Source organism: Pelophylax lessonae (assembly GCF_965119305.1).
Source record: "Pelophylax lessonae genome assembly, chromosome: 4".
In the NCBI taxonomy this organism is placed as follows: domain Eukaryota; kingdom Metazoa; phylum Chordata; class Amphibia; order Anura; family Ranidae; genus Pelophylax; species Pelophylax lessonae.
This window is the reverse complement of record NC_138771.1, coordinates 248,319,718-248,342,217: the sequence shown is the minus strand read 5'-3', so window position 1 is coordinate 248,342,217 and position 22,500 is coordinate 248,319,718. Positions and strand designations below refer to the sequence as shown.

At 40.7% G+C, this 22,500-nt stretch overlaps 1 protein-coding gene across 1 annotated transcript in view; it reads left to right on the top strand.

Moving 5' to 3' along the window:
- Positions 1–22,500, top strand: part of LRIG3 (leucine rich repeats and immunoglobulin like domains 3) — a 46,644-nt gene that overhangs the window by 5,972 nt on the left and 18,172 nt on the right. The window contains exons 2-4 of the mRNA XM_082256833.1: positions 18,046–18,117; positions 18,233–18,307; positions 21,404–21,538. Coding sequence (XP_082112959.1) covers positions 18,046–18,117; positions 18,233–18,307; positions 21,404–21,538 — 282 coding nt within the window. The remainder of the gene's footprint in view (positions 1–18,045; positions 18,118–18,232; positions 18,308–21,403; positions 21,539–22,500) is intronic.

Below are 22,500 nucleotides of genomic sequence, written 5' to 3'. Positions count from 1 at the left end.
CTGACGGCATTCATGTGTAATATGTTAATTTGAATGTAGGGAATGCAATTTACACACATCAACTCCTGCTGTGTCTCTCACAAGTGACTATACAGAAGTGTCCAGGAAGGAGGAGGAGGGATAACCCCTAGAGAGACTTCAATTGTAAAGTGACATAGTGACACTAAAATACTTTCATTTCTATTAGGAGTGATACATGTTTCAGCTGTGCAAACTTTTACATACTGAGGTTACAAAGCCAGCAAGTTCTGGGTAGTTTTAAAACTTTTTATGTCTTTTGATGTTCTTTGCGTTTTTATGATTTTACACTTTTTTTTTTTTTTTTTGAGCAGGTTAAAAAAAAAAAGCGTTGCATTGAAGTCTAGTTCACACCACAATCCTTGCATTAAGTGTGTGGTCCACATATGCATTTTATCCTGTTTTTCATGTGTTTCGTTGTGTGCGTTTTTTTTTTTTTTTTTTCTTAAAAGGTATTTATTTTTATTGGAGGATGCCAGCCTTTCCTTTGAAGTCACTTCCTGCTTCTCCATTGTATGGGGTGTGTGCTTAAAGCTGGCATTAGACCAGTAGACCTTGATTTAAAGTTTTCCTTTTCAGAACATTGTTTCAGTTTTTCTAATCGTTACTGTGGTCAAAACCACGTTTATTTTTGACCATGATGGTGAGAAAATCTTTTTTTTTTTTTTTTTTTCTTAAACTCATTTCTAACCTGAAGTTTTTTTTCGCTCTGTAGGTTACATTAACTCCAAAATCAAACTTTAAAAGCAAATACAATTTTTAAGTGCTTTCAAACAACATTTTTCAAGCGATCGAATGTACTAAGAATTTTTGTACAAATGTTCATATGAATCTTCATTTGAAAATCTACTGGCTTATGACCAGCGTTAATGCAGAGAATCTTCATAGAGCTAAGAATGTTCAGTACTTCTAGGCTTGACCATGGTGCTGGCCATTGCAGTCCATTTAAAAAAGCAACACCACTTTTGTTGGGAAAAAACAACCCAGCACCCCCCCCCCCCCTTCCCTCAGCTGATCTGTGTACATTGCAGGGAACTAAACTTTCAACTTTGTTGCAGATTCGTACCTTTTTGTTGTTCTGAAAACATAGCTGTTTGTATCTGTCCAAGTGAATCTAATGGGAGTGATTAATTTATCAATCAGCTGCTGCACTTGCAGGGTTCTAATAAGGAAAGTGACAGGGTCTGCATCTTTAGATGTGATTTCCTTTTTGGAGTATGACACTAAAAATTTTTGTTGCAGGGGATGCCCAAATTCTGACTTATTTCTAAGAAAATTCTTAATCCAATCGTGCATGCTGGAAATTGCATAACCCTGGGGGAATGGGGGCGTTCTGTACACAATCTGTGTACAGAATACTTCCACGTTGCCATATTGCATTACATTTGACAGAAAATTACTTCTGTTCAGATTAAAATGGAATGGCCATTTTCTAAAAATAACATTCAATTACAATATGACTTGTGTAGCAATTGTATATGCTATATTTTATTTGCTATTCCCTCCCCATGAAGGTGGCGTTACCCTTTAAGCCCTGGTTCACATTGATGTTACTTTGAAATCGTGCTACTTCACTTGAAGTAGCACGATTTCAAAGTAGCAGGTCAGCGCAATTTCAGGTGCTACTTAAACATCTGTGCGGAATCATGCACAAATGTCTATTGAAGTCGCAACCCGAAATGGGCAGAAGTAGTGCAGAAACTACTTTTGCAAGTTGGTGCGATGCCGCAAAGTCAGCGTTGTACTGATTGGAACGGTGCCATTGCCGGCAATAAGCTGTGACTTGTCATGCGATTTGACCTGTCAGTTTGCATGACAAATCACTCCATTGTGAACAAGGGCTATATTAATGGAACTGAATGCAGTGGTGTGAGCTATAGTGACATTTCAAAAATGTTCTGTTTAAAAAAAAACGAAAAAAACAAAAACAAAAAACAAAACAGACGTGTGTGTGTGTGTGTGTGTGTATGTATGTGTATGTGTGTGTGTATGTATATATATATATATTTTATTACACACACCACACACGCACATATATATATATATATATATTGCTCTTTCCACCTGTTGATTACATTTTCAGGTACTGCTGATCTCCTACAGCCCTTTTAGCAGTCACTTTCTAAGTACATACATGCACTCCAATAAAGGCTGCATGGTAAATCTCCGGTATCTCAGGGTGGATTTCTTGATTGTGATAAAAGTACACCATATCTGTGTAATTGATGTTGAAATCACCATTTGTAGTTTCCATTAGAAGCCCATGTTAACAGGGTGACCATGCAGGAAAACCGGTAGAAGTCGGGTACAGAGCATTGCCACCCCATAATAGGAAATGCCTGAGCAAGGACCTTTTTATTAGGGATGCACCGAAATGAAATTCTTGGCCGAAGCCGAATAATAATGAAATGCCGAAGGCCGAATACCGAACGCGGTGTTTCGCATTTTTTCCATTTATTTTGCCAATTTTTAGGGGGCACGCTGATGGCCACATTTTATGTTAGGGGCACGCTGATGGGCACATTTTATGTTAGGGGGCACTCTGATGGGCACATTTTATGTTAGGGGGCACTCTGATGGGCACATTTTATGTTAGGGGGCACGCTGATGGGCACATTTTATGTTAGGGGGCACTCTGATGGGCAAAACAAAACATTTAAATCAGCGTTGCTCTTAACATAAAATATGCCCATTAGCGTGCCCCTTAACATAAAATATGCCCATCAGAGTGCCCCTTAACATAAAATATGCTCATCAGAGTGCCCCTTAACATAAAATATGCTCATCAGCATGTCCCTTAGCATAAAATAAGGGGCACGCTGATGGGCACATTTTATGTTAGGGGGCACTCTGAAGGGCACATTTTATGTTGGGGGGCACGCTGATGGGCACATTTTATGTTAGGGGGCACGCTGATGGTCACATTTTATGTTAGGGGGCACTCTGATGGGCAAAACAAAACATTTAAATCAGCGTTGCTCTTAACATAAAATATGCCCATTAGCGTGCCCCTTAACATAAAATATGCCCATCAGAGTGTCCCTTAACATAAAATATGCTCATCAGCATGTCCCTTAGCATAAAATAAGGGGCACGCTGATGGCCACATTTTATGTCAAGGGAGCACTCTGTTGGGCAAATTATTTCTCTTTTTTTTTTTAAGGGGCACTTTATAGGGCACTCTAATGTAATGAGCATGGCAAGTGGCAACAACATATGGCAGTCTGCACACTAATGCTTGTGCAGCTACCGTATTCTCCCCCAAATGTGCTCAGCTCCACATACCTGAACTGCAGCCAGGTCGGAGCCAAAAGCCGCGAACAGGGGGGCGGGGCGTGCACATAGTGTCACGCTCGCTGGACCTAGTGTGAAGGAGCCGCAGTCAGGAGCAGGGGGCGGGACACGCGCGTGACGTCACACCCCCTACTCGCGGCCGGACAGGACACCGGCGGCGTGTGAGAAGGGAGCCGGGAGCCGCAATGAGGAAGGGGAGCGGTCCGGGCGGAAGCTGACATTGTTCGGCACAAAATTATTCGGCCTTTTGACTTATTCGGCCGAACACCGAAAGTGCTATTTTCTCTATTTTCGGCCGAATAATGTTCGGCCGCCGAATATTCGGTGCATCCCTACTTTTTATGGTAGGATCATCAACTTTTTGTTTTATTGAAAGTTTCAAAATAAAGGATGGAAATTATGTTTGGAATTGCATTACATTAAAGTATAACTAAAGGCAAACCATTTTTTTAGGTTTGGATAGGGTGGAGAGAAAATAAAACGCCAGTCAGGTTTTTACTGCTGTCTGTGCCCCCTTAGAGATATTCACCCCCTCTATTTGTCTTGTTTACTGTTATCAGCGGGAATAAAAGTAAAAGAAAATTCCAAATTTTGTCCCTAAACCATAATGAAGGGGGGATCTTCCAAAGGGATCACAAGTTCAGATGACAAACAGGGGTTCCCTAACTTAAGAGAAGGTTCCTCTTTCACTTCCTGTTTTTGATGTCTGGGACCTATTTTGGCTTTTAAAAATGCCATATAGTATTAATTCAGCCTCCCTGTGTAGCTTGTTTTTTATGTAATCTACCTACGTGTAAAGTTAAAGAGGAAGTAAACCCTCCTCAGACACTTTTCCCTATAGGTAAGTCTATGATAAGGCTTACCTATAGGTACTGTAAATATCTCCTAAACATGTACCGTTTAGGAGATATTTACCTTACATGCAGCCAGTGACGTCACTGGCGCATGCGCTCTGAAGGAACGGCCGCTCGTGCCGTTCCTTCAGAGCTCCGTGCCGTGACCGTCGGCTCCCGCGCGCGTGCGCGGGAGTGAGGTCACCGCAGCTCCAGCCAATCAGATGGCCGGATGCCGCGATCCCGGAAGGCGGGCGACTGGACATGTCGCCCGTCATGCAGGTAAGCGGATGGCACGGCGGGGGCTCGTTCTAAGGTAAGTATTTCATAATGAGCTAGTATGCGATGCATACTAGCTCATTATGTGTTTCTCTTGCAAGTTTAAAAAAAAAATGTTTTGGGAGTTTACAACCTCTTTAAATTCTACACCTGAATGGGACTTGCCCGTATAGCAGTAACAGCATCCCATTCAAGTCTATGTGAAGTTTGTAGGCATGGGCATCTGGGTAATATTTTTACCAGCCGGGACATAGACAGTGCAGGAGGTAGTAAGTAAGGGCCTTCAGGTCAGTGGAGGGCTGTTACATTTTTTTTTTTGTTAAAACCAGAACATGTATTTTAAACCAAAAATTGTAAAGCAGAATTTCAGCTGAAACCATTTTAGAGTGGGGAAGGTTAGAACCATTCTTGGGGGGGGGGGGGGGGGGTTAATATGGTGTCTCTGTCCTTACTTTGAAATTTCTCATTACTTTCCGTCCTGGAGATGCAGCAGAAAGTAGATTATCTCCACTAAGTGAGGGGTACCCCAAATTTGACAGTTGTCAATACAACAGGTGTCTCGTAATTATATCCCCAATTGATAACTATAATAAGGCAAAAAATGACAGTGATTCAAAACAAGTTATTGGAAATGGATGACAGAACCCCCGATCTGAGAAATGGACTGCTAATCCAGCTGAAAAAATATATGAAACCATGTTGATGTTGAGCAATGTAAGCTCCAGTGAATTATTTACTAGGTAGGCCCATGTAGACTGGTGGGAAGAATGCCACCTAGAACAAGACTTTAGTAGTAAGTTGAAAGAAACCTGTCAGAAGAATGTGACATCTGCTTTTGATGACGCATATTACAGGACTGTCAACTTTTATCCCTGTTTTACCCTTCACACAGGTAACAAGGAAAGCAAAAGTATTTTGGTAAACAAAATCCACTAGTCTATCCTCCTAACATGAACTAACCCAGAACACTGAACCCAGAATTGGGTGGCACAGTGGTGTAGTGGTTAGCACTTTCACCTAGCACCAAGAGGGTTCGAATCCCAACCACGACACTATCTGCCTGGAGTTTGCATGTTCTCCCTCTGCCTGCAGGGGTTTCCTCCCACACTCCAAAGACATGCTGGTAGGTTAATTGGATCCTGTATAAAAAAAATTGGCCCTACTATGTATGTATGTATGTATGTATGTGAGTTAGGGACCTTAGATTGTAAGCTCCTTGAGGGCAGGGACTGATGTGAATGTGCAATGTATATGTAAAACACTGCATAAATTGACAGCGCTATACAAGAACCTGAAATAAATAAATAATAAATAAACACCCTGCCTAGATTTTGCATACCTCACCAGGACAGCTCCCCATCAATTCTTCTATATTGTAGATATCTTTCTTGTAAGTACCCATAAACTTAAATTGGGCCATACTTCTGCACTGTGAGCCCCAATAGATGTTAATAGAGCTATACACCAAATGTTTCTAGTATTGACGTACCTATACAAATTCTTTGGGGGCTTGTTTCACAGGTGCGACCGTCCCTGAAAAAGAAAAATTGGCCTGGAGGAGGTCAGTTTACTCTTCTCAGTTATTTTCAGGCTTGAAAAACCTGTAGGGCAAGCAAATTGCAGGGACACCACTTTACCTATCCTCTGCTGTATTCTAAAAGGCTTTGTATGTCTTTTTAGCCAAAAAAGGGCTTGTGTACACTACCTGTGATGCATGCTCAGTACATTGTACCTCCTGACCTGCTCCCATTATCTGTAATATACCAGTATGATGTAACTTTTGCACATGCACCCAAGGATTACATGATTAGTGGTCACCTAGGGGCCAAAGAGAAGACCCCATGCCATGCCATGGATTGGAGGGAAGCAATCATTATGACAGGACCAGCCACAGCTTACCACCTTTGACTCCACTTTTTACGGATTTTCTTGACTTAAAAGTCCTAATGTGCGAGTACCAGGTTCACAATTGCTTGAAATTGAAGCTGTTCTAATATTGACCTAGTGCCCTCTATAGCAGGAGTATGGAGAATTTAAAATCTTATCCTAATAATAATAATAATATACAGCAGGGGTCGCTAAAGTGTGGCCCTCTAGCTGTTGCGTATCTGCAAGTCCCATGTAGCATTGCAAGACTCCCAACAGCCAGAAAACATGACTCCCAAAGGCAGAGGTATGATGGAACTTGTAGTTGAGCTTTGCCTACCCCTGCACTACAGGCTTAAGCCTCGTACACACGCAACGATTATCGGCCGACCGATCGTCCGACTTTTGTCAAAGATGTGTTTTGTTGGTTGGAATGTGCCTAGACTGCACACAAATTTTCTCGGCCAACAAAATTCTACTTCAGAAGTGATGTCATGTGTTGGTTTGTTTTCTTTGTGTTTTTTCTTCACTGAGCATGCCCAGACTTGCTCATCAGATTGTTCCCTGTCGAAATCTGTAATGACTGCACGAAAATCGGCCGTGTGTTGACGGGCAACAAAAATTTTATAGCCTGCACACCAGATTTTTTTCGGCCGAAAAGTCGGAGTTGGTTGTCGGAAGCATCATACTAACAAGCCAAAAATCGGCAGATCGGACGTTGGCCGAAAATTCCCTGCCAATTTTCGACGCGTGTGTACGGGGCTTTAGTTAGACTTGGATTGGGAGCCTCAGATTGGTTCACTTTTCTTAATCAGCCTATTTGTTGTTCTGGCTGTATAGACTTCCTGGTAGGTGGCAACTTGTACCCTCCCAGTTGTCACTAGACCTGAAATCTACATTGAGATTAAGCTCCGACGGTATGTTTGTTCCGAACAGTTGTTCCGTTTTTTTTTTTTTTTTTCCGTGTTCATAAATATATATGCGGTACCATGGGCACATATTAGTCCCGTGTCATGTCCCAAAATTGAAACACAATATTTTAAATATCAAAGATATGGACTTTAAAGGCACATACACATCAATCAAAAACTAAAAATACATTAATTTTTAATAACGGCATTAAACGTTATACAAAATTTCCAGTCAATAATAACTTATGAAACGCTACTAGGAACTACATATTGCAGCCATGGTGTGATCACGGTGTACCGCATATGTGGAAGTTGATTATAAAGTTCAGGCTCCTCCAGGTGCTAGAGTTCCACTACACCATCATGGATAGCTCTACATATTTCGCAACCTAATCGCTTCTTCAGGAGCCTATAGTGCGTTAGTATAAAAATACTATTATTATAATGCTTACTTTCGGCATCAAAGGTGAGGCCCGTGACAATTTGTGGCATCATTCCCTGAGGGGGGGGGGGACCATTCATAATATTGTATATTTTTCTGGAATTCATGGGTCTCTTTATGTCAAAGATGGGATTTATTGGGCCTTAAATGGGGTAGCAAGTAGCCTGTTTAATCGGTTTACTGAATGTAGGTACCCAGGGCCACTTGCATTCATAGAGGGGCATCTCCTCACAATTCCATACAGAATTCCCCATGGGAGTACTGTTGGTGTTTCTCCCTTCCACAGGACGTCAGCAACGATTGTAGCAGGAACTCCTATTCTTTCCTTAGAGAAACTCCTGCATGAGTGCAAGTGGCCCTGGGAACCTACAAGTAGTAGACTTTTTGTGGATATGGATAAGGCGGACTACTGGCTACCCTATTTTGAGACCTAATAACCTCCATCCTTGAGATAAAGGGACCCAAGAATTCTATAGAAATGATATTATGAATGCTCCTCCACCCCCCCCCCCCCGCATAGGGGTTAATGCTGCAAATTGTCATAGGCCTCCTCTCTGACCCCCAAGAGCAAATGTGTAAATAATTGTATTTTAATACTATTGTACTATAGGCTCCTGAAGAATCGACTAGTGGGCGAAACATGTAGAGTTATCTATGATGGTATAGTGCAGGGGTCTTCAAACTATGGCCCTCCAGTTGTTCAGGAACTACAATTCCCATCATGCCTAGTCATGTCTGTGAATGTCAGAGTTTTACAATGCCTCATTGGATGTGTAGTTCTGCAACAGCTGGAGGGTCCTAGTTTGAGGATCTCTGGTATAGTGGAACCCTGGCACTTGGAGGAACCTAAATTATATGGTCTACATTCAGATATGCGCATAAGCCTCCATGTGTGCAGTAAACATTTATTACACCTTGCCTGGGACATGTAGTGCCTAGTAGCATTTTATTATTAACTAGAAATTTTGTATAAGGTTTTAGGATGTTGTTAACAAAAGAAATGATTGTATCTTTAAATGTTGATGTGTATGTTCCTTCCAAAAAATATTGTGCTTATTTTCATGTTCAAAATAAGGGCAGCGTAGGATTTTGTATGAACATAGGTTTTTTTTTTTTTTTTTGGTTTTTTTTTTCGCCTCCATTATTATTTATTTATTTATTTTGAAATCAAGGAAAGCTAACCTTTTCTTTTGGATTTTAGAGTTAATGACACATTTTTCTTTATTTCTGCAGAGTTGTGCGATGCCAGTACATTTGCTGTTTACATAGCTGCAAACTTGCATATGTGTCAAATAAACACACCTCTTGCAGGGCAGATTCAGTTCTGTTGTTCTTTTCAAGCTTGCATTCCTCAAATTCATTCAAGAGCATTGCATCTGTGTAAATAAGCTGTAAGTTGAAGACAGAAACCCCACTGTGTTTACTCAATTAACAGCTGTGACATTTGGCCCTGGAGTCACAGGACTACATCTCTGTGGGTGTGAGGGACACATGTGGTCAGGCTGTTGTACAAACAGAGCCCATGCTCAATAAAAAAAAAAAAAAGTGCGAATAGAATGTTGTAAATGAAGAAAAGTGGATAAAGTGAAATGTATATGGAAAGTAGTCAACATTATTATAAATTAGAAAAAAAAAAAATTAAAAGAACCCTCCCTTTGCTTATTAAAAAAAAAAAAAAAGGTTGCTTTTAGCTAGTGTTGATATTTATTTTTTTTCCTGCACGAGTCAAGTGTGCCAACTCCACTCAGCACTCCGAATTCAAAACCTCCCTGTTGGTGAGGATGACCATCTTATTAAAGGGCGGCAGAAGGGGCAAATGGCCAAGCTCACAAAAAAACATTGAATAGGACTTCAGTGGGCTATATTTCTGGGGATACGGATTGTTTTTGACATGTAGATAACGCTCAAGCTACCCTTGTCCCTGTCTGTAAAATAAATGAAAGAGAAAAACTGCAGGCACGTAACCTTCTGTTATGGTTGAATCCCAGATAGATAAGATGGGCAAAGCCCTATGCTACGCAAATGTGTCAGCGCTATTCCACAAAGCCCTGTCTGTACCACATTACTATTGGCCTACCCCTATAATTGGCAGCCCCACTGGGCAATAGGAATGTGAAGGTGGAAGTAAGGGTTTGGCATACTTTGGCTATATCAGGAAGTGTCAAAGCTTTGCATGCCAGATTGGCTAAAGGTTAGACATTGCAGGAAAGTTTGGGAAGCACCCGATTTATGCAGGCACAGCTAGGTGACCATATGTCATACCTGCAGAGTGCTGTTTGTATTGTGTTGTGCGTGTTTTTTTTCTTCTTTTTTTAATCTATAATGTATTGTAGACTAATACAGGTATGGATTTTTTTTTTTTGCATAGTTACACAATGCCACCGCCCTGCCCATCCAATCAAAGAATGCTTTCTATACACTTGTCCTTTAGGTTTTCCCTTTCCCTATGGCTAATGTTTCCCCTAAAGTTATCTAGGCCAGGGCTCAATAAACCCCAGGCGCCAAGTCTCTATGGCGACTAGAAATTGTGTCCTGGCGCCTGGGCTTGTCAGCCCATTCACTGCCAGGGTTGCAGGCTGTAGTGTTCTGAGAGTGTCCCCCTCTTATGCAGCCCAGAGCGTGCACTGATAGTTCCCCTCCACACAGATGGTAGAGGAGACAGAGAGCTGGTCAGCTTCTCCTCCCTCCCTCCCTCTCCATTTAAGTGTGTGTGTCCATTTAAGTACATGTCTCTCTTTGGGGTGAACAGTGCAGTTTGCTGAAGAGGCCAAAGATTTTGCCCTGATCTATCCAATCTCTGCTGTGCCTGCTACATCAGCCCTTATCTATACTCCACCCACTGATGAGCACACCCAGACACATGCACACACGCTTTCTGTTTGTATGTAAAGGTGTGCAGGACAGGTGACAAATTGGAGTACATGCACACTAGAGGCTTGGAGAAAATTGGAAAAACAACCTCACCCATTGACAATTGCACTAATGCCCCTCTACTTCTCTGAGCCTCTAATTAAAAAAGACTGCCACCCCTCTGAAAAACAATCAACACACAGATTTCTTTTCAGAGACAATTGCCAGGCAGCGAGGAGGTGATTTGTTACAGTAAATGCTGCAGCATGGACCCTTTTATTTGAATGGATTGCGTTCAGTAGCAGTGGGTTGTAATTCTTGAGAGTAGGTGCATAAATTATGGCAGGTGTATAGGGGCTCCAGTGCATTACTTTGCCCAGGCTCCCATGATGCTGCTAAGATGGCCCTGGATGTATGGACGGGAAGTTTAAAGCCCAACAGCCAGAAAAAGGGGGGGGGGCCCGGGAACCCGGCTTCCAACCTTTTTAGCTGGCTCTCAGATTCAAAGCAAATTTGTCAAGCCCTGATCTAGGCTGCCATTGCAAATCTTCCCCTGAGAAAATGTATTTGACCATCATGTTAATTCTCTATCTTCAGAACTGACCTGGGAGGAGCAGAAAGGAGCCATGACTTTGCTGGCAGCATACTTGTTCCGTTCAGTGACTTAGAAATTATTGAAGCCAATGAATTGGTGTGATGGGCAACGGAAGTTTTGGCTAGGTCGTCAGAAATTGCAACCTATACTTTTTAAGTTTTTCTTTTGATAAAGTTTTAGAGTGATTACCAACTTATAGATTTAGGGCTTGTTTACGCTAAAGCAAGGGTCTTCAAACTATGGCCCTCCAGCTGTTCAGGAACTACAATTCCCATCATGCCTAGTCATGTCTGTGAATGTCAGAGTTTTACAATGCCTCATGGGATGTGTAGTTCCGCAACAGCTGGAGCTTTGAGGAACCCTGCACTAAAGGGATCCATTGCGCTGGGTGAAATAAAGTGTTATTAAACCACCTTCTCATTGTAATAAAAAAAACAAACCTGTTATACTTACCTGCTCTGTGCAGTGGTTTTGCACAGAGCAGCCCCAACCCTCTTTTTATGGGATCCCTTGCTGGCACTCCAGGCCCCTCCTCTTTGGCGAGTGCCCCCAGGGAAAGCCACTTTTCCTGGGGGCACCTGTGTGTGCTCACTCCCAATGTACCCAGTCTGTGTCAATAGATGACATGGCCTAGCCCCCCCCCCCCGCTTTCTCGTCACAAGATCAGATTGGACTCAGGTAAGAATAAAGGGGGGGGGGGGCTCCTGCAACACACATGGTTCTATGCTTTAATGCATAGAATGCAGTAAGGTAAAAAAAACCTTGAGGTTTTAGAACCACTTTCTTTAACACACATTATAGCGTATAACTGGGCTTATGCTTATAGGAGCATTCCTGTAAGCAGCATAAACAAAATGGCATATTTTGGTGCCCAGGAGCTTCTGATGCTGCTTACAGCCGCCCATAGACTTTAATGGTTGTAGGCGCCTGCACGCAAGTATATGCTGCTACTTGCATGCAAGCAGACTGTCTGCAAAGACTGTGCATTGACATGCATTGTGACAACACGCATGCATTCCTTCAATGCACAAGTGTGAATGGGCTCTTTTCAATTTGAAATTCATAGAGCTAATCTAGTCAAATTATACTGTTGCTATAATTAATTGATTTTATTTATTTATTTCAGTTTCTTATATAGCGCTGTCAATTTACGTAGCGCTTTACATATACATTGCACATTCACATCAGTCCCTGCCCTCAAGGAGCTTACAATCTAAGGTCCCTAACTCACATTCATACATATATAGTAGGGCCAATTTTATACAGGATCCAATTAACCTACCAGCATATCTTTGGAGTGTGGGAGGAAGCTGGAGTACCCGGAGGAAACCCACACAGGCACGGGGAGAACATGCAAACTCCAGGCAGGTAGTGTCGTGGTTGGGATTTGAACCAGCGACCCTCTTGCTGCTAGGTGAAAGTGCTAACAACTTTGCATCCAATCATCTCCTGAAGAAAACCCATGACTACCTGAATATATCTTGATCTCCTGTAATCTTCTAAAAAATCTAAAGGAAATTGAACATGAAAGTTGTATAATGTATGGCCAGCCTAAAGCTGGATACACACTATACAATTTTCTTTAGATTTTTTTTCCTTTAGACTTACCAAAAGCATATAATATGAGGTCAGACCTAAACACTTTCAATTTGTATGCAATCAGGCAGCCCCTTGCACTACATAGTTGAAGGTAAATCTAAAGGAAATCTCTCAGTCTAAAGCCCCGTACACACGATCAGATTATCGAACGATCTGTCGACCGTTTTTTGTTGCATGCTAGTCTCATGTGGAAAGTGAAGAGGTTATTTTCATTCCCGTACAAAAGAATTCAACTTTAGAAGTGATGTCATGTGTTGGATTGTTTGTTATGTGTTCTTTTGTTTCTGAGCATGCCTAGTCTTGCTCTTACGATTTTTTTCAGAAGAAAACTGTACTAATTAAACGAAAATCAGACGTTGCGTTGACGGACGATAAAAATTTTATAGCCTGCACATCCAGTTTTTGTCGTCCGAAAATCCGTAATCGGCTGTCAAAAGCACTATACTAACAATCCGAAAATCGACAGATCATTCGTCGGACGAAATTTCCCTTCCAATTTTCGTATCGGGTGTACGGGCCTTTAAGCTGGATACACACTATACAACTTTTGTTGTGGGCAGTTTTCTATGCTAAGCAGAGCTCTTTTGGGTCTTTGCATGTTGCAATCTGTGCCCAAGCTTCGAGGAAAAGCGAGCCCAGGGATGATATTCTTGTTCTAAATCATGGCTGGCTCAGTACCAGGTTCTTTTGTTAGACTGTAGGGGAGTCTCATTGGGAGGTCCAGATCCTTGATGTGGTGTCTGGCAGGGGTTCCCTGGATCACAAGGCCAGCTAAACAGAATTGCAGATTCTTTGGCAGGTTATACAGTTTAGAAATGTCGTTCAGTTTTCTCAGGATTGCCATATATGGACACTTTCAAATGTTTGCTAAGTAGTGCAAAAGGGTACAATTTTTAATTTATACATCTTAAATATAGCTAAACTTTTAAAAGTAACACATAGGTGAAAACAAAATCTGAAAATCCAATCTGTTTGAAGCACTTTTTTCTTTTTTTTTTTTCCAAGCTCATTTTTCTACAAAATTATTTTTCCTTTTGCCCAGCCATTCCAATTGCATTTATAGTTGTCCGATTGTGGTTACAGCTGCAGGTTTATTTGGAGATATATGGCGTAAAAGTTAAAGTTACAAAAACATGTGTGCTAGCTAGACCACCGGTGTAGGCGTCTCTCTTAAATAATGACTTTTACAGATCCAGGTGCATTGTGAACAGCATATCTGCTCCCCTTTTTTTTTTTTTTCTTTTCTTTTTTTCTTTTTTCTTTTTTTTTTTTATGCTTTAAAGAAAGATTTTGGTGGTAGAGGTTTAGAGGGTTTTTTTTTTTCCTTTCTTGGTGTCAATGGCAAACGTTTATTTTAGCTTACCAATTAGGCACGGCTGTAAACCTTTTCTAGTGATCTCTTTTGTGTATGCCTGATTAATGTGAAATTGTAAAGCCGTACATATTTTCAGTGTTAAAATACCAGAGCCTGTTTGATGCATAATGGAAGTTGTTATGCTTGTGGCTGCGGTGATGGAATCCAGATGGATAGGTGCTTGAGCTTTGAGTGAAAGTGTCTGGCTCCACTGTGGTTGATCATGCAGTATTTTAATCGTTTCAAAGTCCCGCTTTTTTTGTGAGCGTGCCTTAATTCCCCCAGACCAGATTTTCTCACTTTATGGGCTGGGACAGAGGGGGATTTTGGCAAATATAAGCAAGGGTTTTTTTTTTTTTTTTTTCCAGCATTCAGTAAAGATTTTCTTCTCTCCAGTGTTTTTATTCAATTAGAGCTCACGTCGTTCCATTATTTTTTTTATTATTATTATATATTTTTTTTTTTATTATTTATGGTACTGTGAGGTTCTGAAAATGTACAAAAAAAAAAGACAAGTTTACACTTGTGATGCATAATAAAAATGTTTGTCATTTCCATGAATAGTATGGAGCCATGTAGGCGGAAAGCCTCAGGTATAGAGCAAGGAGTTGTGTGCCGCTCATCTGATTTGCATGTTTATTCATTAGAAAATGTGAAGTCAGCAGCTTTCCGCCTATACATGGGTTAGATGTTAATAAATTCCAAATCATGGTCCTGACTGTCTCCAGCTTCATCTGGTTTTCATTAATTGCCGGCATGTGCTGCTATATACAGTGGAAGAAGCAAGGCGAATAAGAAATTCCAGTTGCTTTTAAACATCCATACTGTGATGTAATGTGATCGGAGCAAAACCTTCCTTTTTAATTTGCCTCTGCAGACTTCAGGTTTAACTATTGGCTGTCCAAACATGACAAGCTATTTTCAAAAGGAGCAGAGAGGTAGTCCTAGTTTTTCCAGCTTTCTATAAATGTAAAAAAGAAATAAAAAAAAATACATTTTAGTGTCCTTTTTAAGGGATTTTTGTATGTTTGAACATATGCATTGGATTTGGGGCTGAATGAACAATATCCCTATAATTCCTATTGATCATAACCCACCCAAATTGGGGATCCATGGAAAAACATTGAGATTCTCCTAAAATTATTAAATAAAACTATGAATGTATTTTTAAAAAGTAACATGATCTCTTTGACTGCACTTGCAGCAAAATATTGTGTACTACAAGAGATGATTGGCCATCTGTGACCAGTTGTGGGCCTGGGCCTAGGCCTAGGGTAAACCTCTGAGTAATGAGACTACAAAGTCCTCTTTAGAGTTAGCACATCCTTCTCCATATATAATCTTAAGGCCTACATGGATTGAAATTTGGACAAGTAAGTAGGGGCCACTCAAATTTTGATCCATGTATGGGCAGGCTGGTTTTACAAAAGTTAATCTACTCATAGACTTCTGTACAACTAGCCTATTGGGTTTTTCAAACTCAATCTGTGCCGTCGGCTATAGCCAGCGTGTACACCTGATGGCCATCCGATTCGATATGCTAGACGGATGGGGAACGGATCCCCATCCATCTGTTTTTAGCGAATCAGTTGTGGGAAGCTCCATAGAGGTCAATGGATTGTCTGATTGGGTCCACCTGAAAAAACCCACAGGTAAAAGGAGCCTTAGAGCTAATACTTGGGAAAAGCATGTGCATAAATGATTTTTGTTTTTATTTAAGGCTTGCAAGTTTTGCATAGTCAGTATATTTTACAAATGTCTTGGCTCTTATAGTAGTGAACACATTTTACACTTGGATGGCCATATTGTGACCCCTCGTTTTACATGTAGAGAACTGTGCTTTCGCTATAAAGGTGTGTCTTTTTTTTTTTTTTTTAAATATATTGATTTTAGTGGGGTAAAAGATATTGTGGCACCAGTTATAATTGGTAATAATGTAACTGCATCAAAAAAGATGGTTTTGTTTTGGGGGTAAATGAAAACTTTCAGTAGCCAATAGATTTGCTAATAGTCCACCATCTGTTTGAAATATTTTGAAACTTTAAAGTGGTTGTAACCCCACTTGGTCATTTTCAGGCAATCCCCTGTCTTCCATGATGCTATGTGCCCTAGGTATGTGCTTTAAAAAAAAAAAAAATACAATTTAAAAAAAAAAAAAGGCCGTTTTCTAGCGCCACCCGGCACTCATGTGACCACCCTCCGTTCCCTCTCCCGATCTGACAGCTACAGTGGGAGGGACTGAGCATCCCCCTTTGACGTCACTCGGGAGAAGGAGAGGAGGAGAGCAGCAGGCAGTCACATGAGCGGCGCTCTGAAATAAGACTTTAGAATGGCATTTTTTTAAAAAAAGCACATAGCATTATGGAAGATGGGATTGCCTGAACATTTCCAAGTCATTTTACTAGGAGGGGAGGGGCGGGACCTGACACAGCTGGCAGGGAGGGAGGGAGAGGGCAGAGGAGAGCTGCAGATGACAGAGGCACGTAAACTGGCCAGTGTCAGGGCTCAGTAGGCATGATAAACCATAGTCCATTTAAAGGAGGGAGGGCAAAACCAGGAAGGATCAGCCAGGTATTTTGAATGATAAAAGGGACCAAAATACACAGCACAAGCACTGTGCTGTTTTGTCATACAGAGGCTCCCAACTTCATTGTCACTTCCGGTGCACATACATCATGGAACAGCTAAGCAGGTTACCATTGCGCATGCTCAGAGGTCCGGAGGGTAGGGAATTTTGACGGGGTAGTGTGTTGTAACGTTACACCACATCAGCTGTTGCCGCGGTAACATTAAAACATCTCGGCTGCAACATGAAATCATCTCCGCTCCTACCCCTGTCACTTCCCTGATCTCGGCTCTGTGATTTATATTTTCATAGACCCGCCTCCGCTTTTACATTTAGTAGCCGAGATCAGGGAAGTGACAGGGGTAGGAGCGGAGATGATTTCATGTTGCAGCCGAGATGTTTTAATGTTACCGCGGCAACAGCTGATGCGTTGTAACGTTACAACACACTACCCCGTCAAAATTCCCTACCCTCCGGACCGCTGAGCATGCGCAATGGTAACCTGCTCAGCTGTTCCATGACGTAGGTGCACCGGAAGTGACGAGGGTAGGGAATTTCCACGGGTAGGGTTTTTTCACAGAACACCGGCCCTGTGACGTCAGCAGACAATGTCAGCAGACAGTGGGCCTCAGTCCGCTGTCTGCTAAAAACAGGTCACAGAAGTGCAGAACAACCTACACTCCTGTGATCTACAGAAAAAGTACAGCCAAACAACCTTTGGTTGTACTTCTCCTTTAATTGAACAAGCTGAAGTTGGAAGCTGATTGGCTACCATGCACAGCTGCATAAGATTCTGAGTGCACCAATTTTAGTAAATCTCCCCCAAGGTAGCGTGTAATGGGAACCATTACTTAAAGGTATAATGTCTCTTTTCTTGAACAATAAATCTTCAATTTTGTTTTTTTGTTTTTGTTTCTTTTTGTGCTTTGCTAATTATAAACACACAATGTTATACTTAAAAATTGGCGACACACGGTGATGTTGGATAATTATTTATGCGTATTGCTTTGTGGTACTTCATTTAGATCACCATGATATGTTGGTGCAGTCTTCTTTTGTGTTCAGAAATTCGCAATAGCTTTAAGAATTCGCCATAATGCAGAATCTCACCTAGCTTCCACTAATAATTTTGGCGTTGCTTAGGAACTGTATATTGTAATATTGAATGAGAAGAGCTCCTTTTTTTAAGATGACTATGCAAGTTATCATAATGTGTTGCATGATGTGTATTAAAATTCTAATGTACAATATACATTTTTACAACAAATTCAAACAGGCAATCGTTTGCATTTCATATGAGTACAGGAACACTGTCTTGCATATGATTTAAGTGTTCTTTAGGTGCTCCCATTTCCTCTCCAGAATTGGAATAGTAGCATTAAAACAAATGTGTCCTTCTTTTTGCCCTGATGCATTTTTTTAAATTTCTGTTTTATAGGGATTTAAGCCACAACAAACTTTCCTCAATCAAAGTTTCTTCAATGAATCATCTTTATAACCTTCGTGAATTGTAAGTTCTATTTGAGTTCTTAAGTTATTATGTGTAGGCTTGAAAAGTTATTATGTGTAGGCTTGAAAATGTGTAACTTTTCTTAATATTTCTATATTGCCTGTCTTTTTAACAGGAGACTGAATAGAAATGATCTGAAGACTATACCCAATTTAGGACCGTTATCTGCGAATATAACACTTCTGTCTTTGTAAGTGCGATTCTTTTATTAAACTTTAGAGATGCCAAAGGCTGCCAAACTTTGAAGGCCAAGTTCATATTTTATTAATAAATGTACATCGTATTGCAGGTAAAAAAAATGTGCATTCATTTATTTATTTATTTTACCTTGCAGTGTGTAAGAGCCGGTTCACACTGGGGCGACTTGTCAGGCGACTTGGTCGCCTGAGAAGTCGCCGTGGGTCGCCTGCCATAGATTAGCGCAGGACCCGTTCTAATCAGACTTGTATAAAGTACTCGAAATTTCTACTTGAGTAAAAGTACAAGTGCTCAATCAAAAAGTGACTTGAGTAGAAGTGGAAGTGCTCGCAGAAAAAGTTACTTAAGTAGAAGTACTAAAGTATTCAACATTTTTTTTACTTAAGTATTGCAAGTAGTTTTTTCAAAAAATTTGCTACTTAAGTACTAAAAGTAAAAAGTACCAGTAGTTTTGAAAAAAAAATTCTACTCAAGTACTGAAAGTAGAAGTACAAGTACTGTGTTATGTAGTTATTAAAGAAAGAAGTCAAAAGTTTGAACATCATATTGTTTTTTATTATTTCAAATGATTTATTCAAATGATTAACCTGTGTTTGTTAGTAGTTTCTTGATGCACTTTAAGCGCTGTAGCACCATTTATTTGTTTGTTTCATATTTTCTTTTTATTGGAAAGATTTGGTATAGCAGCTCTTATTATACACAGCCTTTATTTTCGTATGCGCTGATTTAAAAATGACATTATACACATTTTTTTGAGCTTTATGCAACCTGCCATCTACTGTTCTGGCAGTGGTAATTTTTTTAAAAGTAACGAGTAACTATGCAGCACAAAAAAAAAATACTTGAGTAGAAGTATTGAAATCATCGAAAAAATGTAGTGAAGTAAAAGTAGAAGTAGGAGAAAAAAATTCTACTCTAGGAAAGTACAGATACCGCGTTTCGGTACTTAAGTACAGTACTTAAGTAGTTCTACTTAGTTACTATACATCTCTGGTTCTAATAGGAGCGACACAAGTCGCTCCGACTTAGAAAAAGGGTCCTGTACTACTTTGGGGTGACCTGGAGCGACCTGCATTGACTTCAATGATATGAAGTTTGTGCATGTCGCTCTGAGGTCGCGGTGCGCGCTGTGCACCGCAACTTCACAGGTCGCCCCGGCAAGTCGGGTCGCCTGTATGTGAACCGGCTCTAAAGCATTGCACCCACGATCAGCAGGACTGATATTGCTACAATTTGCTATAGTGTTGTAGGCCCCGAGATGTGCAGACCTATGAGAACGTAGACAACCGTTCGCACTGCATATTTTTGTCACAGGGGCTAACCAAAGTCTAGTAGTGCAGCTGGGTCTGCTGATACAGTCAGATTCTTTGTTTCAGAATGGGGGGGTCCTTTTTAGGCCTACCTAGTTGTGACATGGTGAAGTTAAAAGATTAGTTCAGGGAATTTGCTTAATCAAGCTCCGGAAATTGACTTTACTTTTGTTGCATGTTTGACTTGCATAGCCATAGTCTAGATATATACGGTTGCATGGTAGAAGGGTGATTGAACTAGAGATCAGGGGGCAAGAAAAAGCTTATTGGCAGGCTTTAATCTAAGCCATCCACTTGACTACCCAAAATCGGAAACTGGCCAATAAATGATTGCTTAAAGTGGAATAAAACCCTAACTTGTACTATTCTTAATGTTTCCTTGCCCCCGTTGTCCCACCTGTGCGGCCTAACCTGCATTAAAAGATGTGTGTACTTACCTCTTTTTAATCCAGTCCAGTCACTCCATCCCGCAGCTCTGGCTTCTCTGTATCCATGAGAGGCTACTGCAGTGAAGAGGAGGGAGCTCCGACAATGGCTGGGCCATGAGAGCCTATGGGTGACATAACCGCTTCCAGAATTCCCAGCTGTCGGGCACTCCTTGCAAAGAGCTGCAGGATAATGTGACCAGGATGGATTGAAAATGGGAACGTAGAAGGATCTTCGTTTTTTTCTGGTTAGACATGGTACTCCTAACTATTTTTAGGAATAGTTCTAGTTAGGGTTTTATTCCACTTTTATTATAGGGAATGTCAGCCTTATTTTTCTGCAAATGTTTTTGGTCAAACTAAGTTGAATTTAATTGGTTAGCTTGTTTTTACAATTTGAATAACTAGTTGATATTTCCTCAAAATTGTCATGTGCACAGTAGGCATTTAGTATTCAACAAAGTTACTAAAGTATGGAAAAAATAAAAAGTTGACCAGTTGGTGTTTATTAAGCAGGTGGGATTTTTTTCTTTTTTTTTTTTAATGCAGCTTTTTACTTTCTCAAAAATGCAAACAATATTATTAGGTCAAACTAAGTTGGCAGACCACTAAACGCCTTGGATTCTCATGTTTAGTGAATCCTTTACTGGCATTATGCTGTACACTATGCAAAGTTATTTGGATTTGGTTTAAATCCTCAACGTCTTTTGAATGATTGGCTGTTTTAGATCTTTACAGCATAAATATGCCTCCAGCATCATAATGTGAATATACAAAACGTGCTGATGAGAATGCTTTTTTCTGGTTAAAACTAGAATTATGATAACATTGGCATGTTAAATCATTTCAATGTTTTGTGATACAGAATCCATTATGCCTACAGCCATAAGAAATATCTGTCTTGTGTTTTTTAAAAGAAAAAAAAAAAAATCGAGTGTACAAAGGCGTCACTGTGAAGCAGGCTGGATTATAAGTGAACACTTTTAGGCAGCAATTGAGAGGGTGTGCAGTTCAGGAAATTGCTGGCCCCTGCTGTAACAAGCAATGCTACAAGGGAAAGTTTCACTGCAGTAATTTATGGCTTTAACACCTTGTCCGTAATTAATTTGTTAATAAACCAGTATTGTGCTTTGCTGCGTTTCCACATTATTTTTCAAGAAGCTACACCTGTATCATTAAAGTTTTGTGTGTGTCATATTTTGGAACAGACGTTTCTTTCATCCAGTTTTATACCTTTTTTATGTAATGCTTCTCTTAGTTGAAAATTGTGCATTGTTAAATTTCTGCTTTGCTTGGCATACAGCTGTATGATTTATATTGCATTTGTTTTTTGTTTTTTTATTTCTATCCCAGAACAAACAATAAGATTCATGTAATTTTACCAGAGCATCTGGAACCCTACCAGTCGCTGGAAACCTTAGATTTGAGTAATAATCTTATTACTGAACTTAAAGCACCATCGTTTCCTGTGCTGAGACTCAAATACCTGTAAGTGGCTGTCTTGTTTTACTGTCTGTTTTGTAACATAGCAATTTATATGTAAAATTTATATAATTATAGTGTAATGTTAATAGGTAGATCATTTATACCACATTAAGCAGAGACAGATTTTTGTCTTTCAAGCTTAATGAGTGTTTGCCTGTAGAAACTCGACAAGTAGCTGACGTTGTGCCAATTTAATAAAAAAAAGTAGAAAGAAATAGGGTGTGACCTTGCCCTTGGTTCTTCCGGGTCAAGTCTGAAAAAAGGCAACTTAAATCTGATTGGATAACGTAACTGCTGTCCCCTTTTGCTTTTATTCCAGTGTCCAGATAATTGTTCTTTAAGTCGGCAATTAAAGTGGTTCTAAAGGCAGGATTAGTGCATTCCCTACATTAAAGTAAAAAATGTCCCAGTTGATTATTGCCGCCACCTTAACTCCCCCCACCCCAATACTTACCTGGGCGCTATCTTGATCCATCTCTGTGCCCATCTGTAACTCTTTCACCTCTCTCCTCTCTATTCCTAGGACACAGAGGCAGTAGTGGGAATCATTGGCTCGTGCTGCTGTCAACCAAATTCTGTGAGAAGGAAGTGGGGGGGGGGGTGTGCCGAGTTGCGGTGTGTGTCCTATCGGAGCCACACAACCTGAGTCTGCATGTCTGCCCCCATAGCAAGCCACTTGCTATTGGGGCAGACACAGCATAGGAGGAGCGGACAGTGCCAGTGAGGGACCACAGAAGAGGAGGTCCGGGGCCGCTCTGTGCAATACTATTGCAAAGAGCAGGTAACTAAAACATGTTTCTTATTTTAGAAAAAAAAAAACGTTTTCTCTTTCGGTAATTGACGGACACAGCTCCTGATATTCTTAACTATTGGGTTATACTGCCCCCTACAGGAGTAGGACACTAGGCAGAAAAAAAGTCTGACTACACCTATGGGCAGTCCCAGGGAGTATACTCCCTCTCTCT